The 9,433-nt window shown below is 30.5% G+C and overlaps 1 protein-coding gene and 1 non-coding gene across 3 annotated transcripts; both read left to right on the top strand.

Annotated features, from left to right (window-relative positions):
• The first annotated feature begins 2,786 nt into the window (after window positions 1–2,786).
• Window positions 2,787–2,867, top strand: TRNAL-AAG (transfer RNA leucine (anticodon AAG)). The gene has a single exon. It is a non-coding gene; the product is annotated as a tRNA-Leu (tRNA).
• A 121-nt stretch (window positions 2,868–2,988) lies between these two features.
• Window positions 2,989–5,998, top strand: LOC107613985 (coiled coil protein). 2 transcript variants are annotated; one of them, XM_016316196.3, is made up of 7 exons: window positions 2,989–3,467; window positions 3,610–3,736; window positions 3,894–4,218; window positions 4,331–4,365; window positions 4,673–4,721; window positions 4,951–5,372; window positions 5,507–5,998. In XM_016316196.3, exons 1-7 carry the CDS (start codon window positions 2,989–2,991, stop codon window positions 5,540–5,542), a joined length of 1,473 nt encoding a protein of 490 aa, XP_016171682.2. In that variant the 3' UTR covers window positions 5,543–5,998. The 2 variants fall into 2 exon arrangements, with proteins under 2 accessions (XP_016171682.2, XP_016171683.3); XM_016316197.3 differs by having other exon boundaries at window positions 3,069–3,467; window positions 4,676–4,721.
• The last annotated feature ends 3,435 nt before the right edge of the window (window positions 5,999–9,433 follow it).

Genomic DNA, 9,433 nt, shown 5'->3' with positions numbered 1-9,433 from the left:
GATAATCTTTTTTAAGAATTTAATTTCGATGTATTATCAATATAAAATAATTTTATAAGTATATCTAATTATATAATATCATATCAATAAAAATAGCTACTATGTATCAAAATTAAATTATTAAAATAAACCCACAAAAATTATATATATAAAATTTTAAAAGTTATTTAAGTAAAAAAGGGTAATAATTAATTTTATTTTCTCCATACCAATTAGTATTATATATTTTGCTTTAGGAGGTTCTAATAATAAAGCAAATTAACCATCAATGATGTGGATTGCAACATATGGGGATAAGACTGAAAGATGTCAAGTACATATCTGGTTCTTTTCTTTTCTTTTCTTTTGATAAAAAAGGGAGAAGTTTAAGATATTGGGGGAAAAGAATATAACCAAATTAAATGGTTGATAATTGCTCTAGAGATTTTGGTAGATTTATCACATGTATAAGATTAGATTAGATCCCATGCACCCACTTCCCTCATCCTCTATCTGTCGTTGGTTTAGTACTTTACTTTGGCCCTCTCTCTATTCATTCTTGCTATACCTACTACTCTATGCTAGCCATGTCATTTCACATATTATAATTTTGGAAGAATTTTAAATATTCTTGGAATATAGGTGTTTCAATTATTTTAGTTGTTGTTTTTAATTATAAAAAAGTATATATAAAATATATTAATTAAAATTAAGTAAAAACTAGGTGAAGTCGACTTCACGTGAAGTTGATACCTGAGAGCCGTTAGATAAAAATTTAGTCAAATCAGTCAAATCATCTAACGGCTCTCAGGTATCAACTTCACGTGAAGTCGACTACACATGAGTTTTCACCTTAAAATTAACAGTTGTCAATGAGTTATAACTCAAATGATATAATTTTTTCATATTTATTTAAGAGGTAGTAGGTTTAAATCTCTCTATCTTTAGTTAAAAAAAAAATTAAAATTAACTGTTCAAATTATTGAAACATTGGCGTTTTTGGAATGTTTAAAATTGTTTTCTATAATCTTAACAATAAATTTATGAGTAAGTTATGGTCTACTAATTTTAAAATATTTGAACAATTAAGATTTTAATAACTACGAAAGATATAAATTAATTGATATTTATAAAAAATTAGATTAGTTTAATAAAATTATTTAAAATAGATAAATTTTTGAGTAATTTTATTGAATAACTTAACAATTTAAACAAATTAATTCAATTTTTAATGGATGTTAAATTAGTTTATATATTTTATAATTAGAATAATTAAGATTCAAACTTTTATAATAAAAAATGATAATTTATAATTTTATTTTATTCAAGATATATATGAATTCTGCCAATTTTTTATGATTGTGAAACTTGTGGCAATTCATGAATACATTTATCTCATAAGAAAAATTAAAATTTAGTGAATTATTTAATAACAACGTACACTAAATTGTAATTTTAAAATATTACGTGAACATAAAAAATCAGCTAAATGATCAGTTATTATATATTTATATATAAATATATATGTGTTTTTAACTCATTTAAATATATATTTTATATTTTAATAAATATTATATATAAATGACTGATTTGATAATTAATTTTTGATATTCATGTAAGAATATTTATTTTAATTTTTCTGAGATAAAGAGATTTTTCAAATATTCTGTAAATTTGAACTGTGTAATTATGAGGTAATTATTTTTTCCAATCAACCGTGGTAGCTAAAGTTTGGGATATTTAAATGTCAACTAATAACTAATAAGTTTGTTCCTACATTTTTAATGCATCACAATATTCAAATGGTAAATATATATGGTCTTTGGAAAATATTACTGAATTAATTAAAAGATTATATTTCTATTTTGGTTTTTACTGTGCATATAATACATGTGACATATCCAACATTTTAAAATCAATTTTCTCATTTTCAAATAATGGTGCCTATCTTCAAATTTACTGTGCAATAATATATTTATTTATTATTTTTTTTATTGTCCACGGTATTTCTCCGTCCGAAAGGCTAAGGATTAATCCGTTTCGGATTTGAGCTCTATTTAAGGGTTTGTCGTTGGCCAATGAATTACTACATGTACAAGGCAGAATTCAAACTTCCGACACTTGTTTAAGTGGACGAGTGAGCTCACTACGCGACCAACCCAAATTGGTTTTTATTTATTATTATTATTAATATTATTATTATGATTATAGCTATCTAGCTGGGTCTGGCCCTAATGAAATATGGAATGGCGTGAAGCATGCAACACTACTTCTACTTTTACCTTTTACCATTTTTCTTTGAACACAACATTTTCATGCCTGACTCCATAATCCATACTATATAGCTTCACCCATTTGTACAACACAATCAACACCATAACCCTACTCTTCTCAACTCTACTCAATCTATTACCAAATTCTTTTGATAAAAAATTTTTACTATTTAGCCTATGAAACTTTATTTTAATATGCATTTTATATCGTGGAAGATATTTGCTGTATAAAAAATAGACGTGTACAAGAGAGCAATACTAAAAAATAGTGCATATAACACTTCTCTTTATTGTTTGATCCCTAAAGTTTTTTAATTTTATAAACCTTGAGCAAATTTTATTTTCAAAATAACTCTCTTATTTACATATTTGCCTTAGCACGTCAAATTGTAAATTTTAAAATTTTAGAAGCTATAAAATATAAATTACATTTTGTTTTTCTTGCTTTTTTATCTTATTATTCTGTTGTAGTGTATAGACTCATTGATTATAAAATTAGATATAAATATTTTAGTTTGCATTTTGTTTTCACAGGTTGAGATGGCCGAGTTGGTCTAAGGCGCCAGATTAAGGTTCTGGTCCGAAAGGGCGTGGGTTCAAATCCCACTCTCAACATATTTAAATATTTTGGAGTTTCACAATTATTATTTTTCGATGACTGGATTTTTTTGTACAGGTTTGAGGACTAGATTTAAAACAATCCAATAAAGCCCAACCCACGATCCTTCTATTTTTAATGCGGGCCGTTGTTTATACTGTTCTTATTGGGCTTTTCGGGTTGGGTTATCCGACCCTACACATGAAAAAAAAAAAATCAGGCTTGAGAGCGGAGAACGACGAAAGAGAAGGTGCGTTTCGGTGGCGATGCCGGTGGGGAACAATTGGAGTCTGGAGAGCATCAGTAACAGCTAAAATGACGTCAAAAACCACCACCAACAACAATGAGAATGAGAAGAAGAAGAAGAAGAAGAAAAACGAGTTCGAATTCTGCAAAGTATGCAAGCTGAATCACAACCAAGGTCTCCGCCACAAGTACTTCCCCAACCATAACAAATCACTCTCCAATTTCCTCTCCAGGTTCCGCAATAAGCTCACCGACGTTCGATTCTTCCTCAAAAACCCTAAATTTCTCTCTCCTCAGTTCGCTTCTCAGAACCGGTTCTGGTGCGTCTTCTGCGACGTTGATATCGTTGAGCTCCATAGTTCCTTTGCCTGGTAACCGCCAGTTTCCAAACTCGATCCTATTTTTATTTACTCTTAATTTGCGTTTTGAAATTCGAAGCTGTAGGATTATTGCTTGAGTTGTTTTTTTTTTAAATAATTCAATTGAATGTGTGGCGCGTGGATATTGTGTTAGTGCTAATGGAATTCGTCACCTTGCGAGTGCTGAGCATGTGAAGAATTTGAAGCACTTCTTCTGGAAAAATGGTGGCTCGGTGGATCAGTTGGATGCTTTTATGGTCTCTGATGATGATGTTGCTAAGGTGATTGATAAATTTGTTTTTACACCAAATTGGTCCCGTTATGAATTGGCATGAACTACAAATTACTAACAGTTTTAGAATTAGAATGTAATGAATGTGTTGATTTTGGAATGTGATTTCTCATTGGTAGTTATTGTTTGTTTCTTTGTGACTGCAGTGGGAGAAGAAGTGTGAGGCTCTGCAAAATGAAGCTGTGTCGGGGAGTGGTGGATGTCGTGGAGCTGTGATTGGTCCTTCAAGTGATATCCATAATCAACCCAACAATGGAAATATTGATAGTTTTGAAAATTTTTATTCCCATTCCGTGAAATCATATCCTTCTTCAAATGATGTTTTGCCTTTACAATACTATACAAATGAGAATCAGATATCGGGACTCTCTGGAGTTCACAATGCTGGTGTTTTAGGTTACGCTACGTCTGTGGTACCTTTGGAAGCATCGAGCTCTGGTGAAAATTCTTTTGCCTTGCAGGATTTTGTAGGTAAGGATATCCTGTGTGTTAGAAAGTTCTTTCTGTATCCCTTACAACTATTATCCACATGGGATTTTTTAAAATTGGGTCTTATCTTCTGCCTGCTTATATTGTGTCTCAGTTGACAAGAAAAGCCATTTCTCCGGTAATAAAGGGGTTAGTTCCTTGTCTTCTTCCTCTACTATTCTAACTTTTAAGGCCTTAATTGTTTCTCATCTGAATCTAGCTATTTGTGTCTCATATTCGAAGTCAATGATTGGTAACTTCATTGGTTTGCAAGATCAATATTCTTTGAGTTTTGCAGAAAGAAAAAGTTTTGTCTTGCCAATCGATGAATATATTTATTTCGAATATTCTTGTCTTGATTCTCCATTTGTTGGTCTCTTAATATTGTGTCTACAAATATTGTTTCTAACTTCAACGCTTATAAGTTGTAAAAGGATTTGGTTCTGTATGAATGTAGCAGGTGTTAGACAATGGTAGAATGTTAAGCCGAGAGAGCAGTCATCATGGTACTTATCTACATATGTATCAAAGCTATTTTGCTTCCGTTCTTATAATACTATAGCCAGTAAACTGCAGAGCGTATGTCATATATTTAAGATTATGCTGTGCACCAAAAAAGTTATGTACTTACTATGGCATTATAACTTGCTTATGGATCGTTAGCATAGAGGAGTTTGTATGTGTGGTTAACTTGTTTGAGTGATGTGTTTTCTGCTTATGGTCCTGCATTTTCAGGTCTACAGATGCTCACCCAAATCTCTTCTGTGCCTTCCGAAAATGCTGGTGGAAATGTTCATTCTGGAGCACCCCCACCATGGTTTGAAGCAACTGAGGGGTTTCAGATACATTCTATACCTGTTTTAGGAGGTGTAGCTTCCAATTCAAACATGTCTGGGAAGTCCAAAAAATTGAATCCAAAGCGGGTTGGAGCTGCTTGGGCAGAAAAGAGAAAGATTGAGCTGGAGAGGGAAAAGAGAGGAGAGGTTGTGCGAAATGAATATGATCCCACATGGCTTCCTAATTTTGGTAGAGTCTGGCAATCCGGTAGCAGAAAAGAATCCCAAAAAGAATTCAAGAAGGAGAAACGAAATTTATTCAATGTTGAAACTCAATCTGAGATGCCACTCAAGATACAACCTTATGTTAGCAAAAGAATGGTGAGTCCTTTTCCTAATTCTTGTATTGCTCCTATAGTTTCTTTAGAACTGTCAGCCAAGTCACCAGAATTAAGCTATTCCAACCATCAATTTGTAAAATCTTTCAATGTGTTTCCTTTGTTTATTCTTTGCAGCGCATGGAAGGAGGTGGTGATCAAGCAAATGGGTGACATTTCAGGTTATAGACTAGTTCAAGGAGTCACCTTTGCGGTATGCACATGTCATAATCTTTTACAATGAGCAGAGGCTGAATGCAATTAACAGATGAAACATGGTGTTCAAATCAAATCCTGGATATAAAATATAGAGCAATCATTTCTTATATTGTCCTGAAACAATTGTAGTTCAGTAAAATAGGTGTGTGTGTATTAGTATATGCATTGAGCAAGGAGTGAGGCAGTTATTCAGCACCCATGTTGATCTGCCCAATTTTTGTGCAGCTTCTTGGTTTATTGTCGCCAGCCAGCTAAATTTTGAATATAGGGTTGACTCAGTTACTGCTATGAACATTTAGATAGGGTTTAAAATGTTGCTCTTTTCCATGTTAAACGGTCAACTTATCCACACTAGTGTACAGAATTGAGAATCCTGTCAATTTAATAAACTTGTGTTCATTTTGCTTGTGATGTTTTTAGTAGTGCAGTTTTGTGAACTGACACAACTCTCAACCCAAGGTATTAGGAATCATTCTGTGAGTCGGAATTTCTTTTCATTTTGGATATGGTTAATTTCTGCAAAAATGACAAGGTTTGGACTAAAGGGTAGTGTTTGATTATTGTGCCGAGATAGAGGAGATAGACATGTTAAGGATAGAATCATATTTGGACTTTGGAGACAATAGACAGACAACAAGGTTGTTGTTTTGGGATAATTTCTATGATAATTTCTTTACTTCCAACATAAATTAATACAAGAAGTATGCGAGGTGCGCGTTTCTATCCTACTGGCTCCGTTCCTGTTGACAGAGGAACTGGCTCCATTGCAGAGACATGATTTTGTTGTTTAACATGATTTATGGTGAAAATTGATACTTGATTGGTGATTGATAACACTATTGGTCGTATCCATTCTAGGCAGAATCTTGTGGAATTGAAAGTGACTCTGATCTTGAAGTGCAATAATTTCCTCTTAGGGTACACAGTTCAACGTAACCATGCATCTTGTTTTTTGAAGCAATCTTGGGTTTGATGATGATGATGCACGACCAGGGTTATTCCTAGCATGCTTCTTGAGCAAATTGTAAGCTACTTTTTGCTGTCACATTATAGCCTATTTATACAGACGTTAGGACTTGGAAACAATTAAAATTATACCAGACGAACAAGTAAATTTCTTATTAAAATGGTATTTCAGGGCGTATGCTACTGCGTCCAAGAGAAAATAAGAAGTGTAATGCTCTTTAAAAATTAATTTGCTATAACCAATTTGGGTTGGTCGAATGGTCAGCTCACTTATCTATTTAAACAAGTGTCAGGAGTTCAAATCCTTGTGCATACAGCAACTCATTGGCCAACAACAGATGCTTAAATGGAACTCAAATCTTGTGCATACAGCAACTCATTGGCCAACAGCAGATGCTTAAATGGAACTCAAATCTGCGACGGATTAGTCATTAGCTTGTCGGGTTAAAAAATACCATGGGCAACTAAAAAAACAAAAAATTAACTATTAAAGATGAAAAATAAAATATTTTAAATCTTTAATTCTAAATATTAAATTTAAATTATTAATATAAAATATGATAAATAAAGAGGTAAACTTTGTTTAAAAAGAAGTCCAACACTTTTTATTTATTAACGGGTGTTTAAGGATGAATTGTATCTAATTTATAAAATTATCTTATTCTAGATAAAGTTCTAATAATTTGCTAAGAGAAGGGCACATGATTTAATTTTTACTTCTAATAGTAGGTTATTTTATAAAGAGCATTGCATTCCTATTTATTTTAGAATTCATTAGCATTCATCTAATAAATTGTACATTATTTTCAGTAAGAAGTCACACGATTTTCATTTATTAATTGAGTTATTTAATGCAATAAAGCAAATGGAGAAATTGCCTAATGCCTATTGCTGATTGCGGCATCCAAATAATTTCTAAATTCAATATAGAGCCTACCTCAAATCAATAATGTCTACTGAGGATTAACTCACTAGTCCGTTTAAGTATTGGGAGTTTGGATTTTACTTTATGTATTGACTTTCGACAAATTCAAATAAAATGTTGACCTATGACAAATTAGTGTTTAACTTGATTGATAGGAAAATACCGTAGACAATCAACAATATCCACTAGAACCATTCCGTCACACACAGGAGCGGAGCTACATTGTAGCAAAAAAGGACAATGGTCTTCTAATTTTAATTTTTTACATGTAAATTATACGTAAATTTTAGTTTAGTCCTGCTTAAAATTTTATTTTAGTTTTATTTTATTATATAAATATTTTTTATATTTCTCTAATCTTTCATCTAACTCCCCCCTAGTGACACACAAAATTGTTTTTATCTTAATGCATGTGACTTGGTAATATTAAATATATATATTACTTGTGACCACCTCATTCTTGTCCATATATAGTCTTCTTCTTAAGGCATCTCTAAGCGGCATATTCTCACCTTTCTTAGCAAAGATTATGTTGATTTATATTGTATTGGTTGGTTTTTTTATTAATTTTGAAGACTATAATTGGTTTGTTCCGAAGTCCGAAACAATTAATATGGAAGGTCAAATCCCCTACAAGACCTATATAAAACTTAATATAGTCTTGTTTTAGGAGGAAAACAATCTAGTTTGCGGGAGGTGTGGGCAACATGTTATATTACCTTTTTTTTTTATAATATAGTTTAGGGTTTAGTGGGTTAAGTAGAAAAAAAAATTTCTTATTGAAACAAGGTTTTTTATATTTTAAATTCATTGAATATATATATATATATATTTTAAATTGCCTTATAAGATAGTTATTAGCTAATTCTTTATGTTTTTTATTCACCATCGTTTTTTAATATTTTTTTCTTTAGTTGTCTAGTTGATAATTGTTTTGGTAAAGTTAAAAAGTTCTGTCTCATTATTTTTAAAAATACGTAACCTCTCGAGTGGAAGTTGATTTCATATTTTACCTAATCACATTTCCATCCTATTAATTTTATTTAGGTTGTTTTTTTTTTACAAAAAATAAGAAGACTCGAACCCACAACTTTATAGATGAATATAAAAAAATTATGTTATTTGAGTTATAACGGAATTTTGTTCAGGTTGTTTGCTACAAGCCTACAATTCTTTCAAATAATGTTTCTCTAAATTTCATTTCTTCTTTACTTACGTTTAACACCGAATCAGTCAAATAATACATAAATTCATTTTCTACCGGTTTCTTGAATGAGTTTTAAATAAAAATGCTTCATTGAACACCAGAAACCAATATTACATATTTGAGTATATTTATATATATTTTACATATTTTTTAACAAAATATTTAATTACCAAACTAATCAAATGTTTTCAAACAAAATAATAAACTTTTCAAAAGAAAATAATCACACATTTTTACAGCAGCATCAAACTTTTCATGAAATAAAAAATCAATCAGTATTGTATTTTATACTTTTATTTGTATTTAAATTATATATATAAATTTAATTTATTATATTATTTATGAAGTTTGATTATAAATATAAATTGTTATTTAACTACATCCATTCGTTTAAATTACCATTCACGTGGTCAATAAAAAAGATAGATATTTTTGTTAATGTGATAATACAAGACTAGATACAAGTGTAAAACTGTTTCAAATTCAATATAAATACATTGTTTTTTTATATTTAAATATACATTTTTATTTTTTATATAGATGACTGGTTTTTTTTATCCATTCAAAAAAAAAAACGACAAATCAAACCTGGATTATATCAAAATTCCTAATAGTAATAGCATGATTTAGACACCAATGGTAAAAAAAATTATCTTAACCAGCTTATTCTTAGCAAAGTGATTCAAAATGAAAATGAAGCCAAGGCTTTGTTTGACTTTTTCATCAAAAGGTTCTCAAATGGTCATTT

This window comes from Arachis ipaensis, chromosome B8 (genome assembly GCF_059453495.1).
Source record: "Arachis ipaensis isolate K30076 ecotype BB chromosome B8, ASM5945349v1, whole genome shotgun sequence".
NCBI classification, from domain to species: Eukaryota; Viridiplantae; Streptophyta; class Magnoliopsida; order Fabales; family Fabaceae; genus Arachis; species Arachis ipaensis.
The sequence above is the reverse complement of the archived record's forward strand: the minus strand, read 5'-3'. Positions and strand labels throughout refer to the sequence as shown.

Coding starts and splice junctions, on each gene's coding strand:
- LOC107613985 (XM_016316196.3), top strand. CDS start 2,989: ATGCGGGCCGTTGTTTATACTGTTCTTATTGGGCTTTTCGGGTTGGGT. Junction 3,468..3,609: donor CTCCATAGTTCCTTTGCCTG/GTAACCGCCAGT, acceptor ATATTGTGTTAG/TGCTAATGGAATTCGTCACC. Junction 3,737..3,893: donor CTGATGATGATGTTGCTAAG/GTGATTGATAAA, acceptor TTGTGACTGCAG/TGGGAGAAGAAGTGTGAGGC.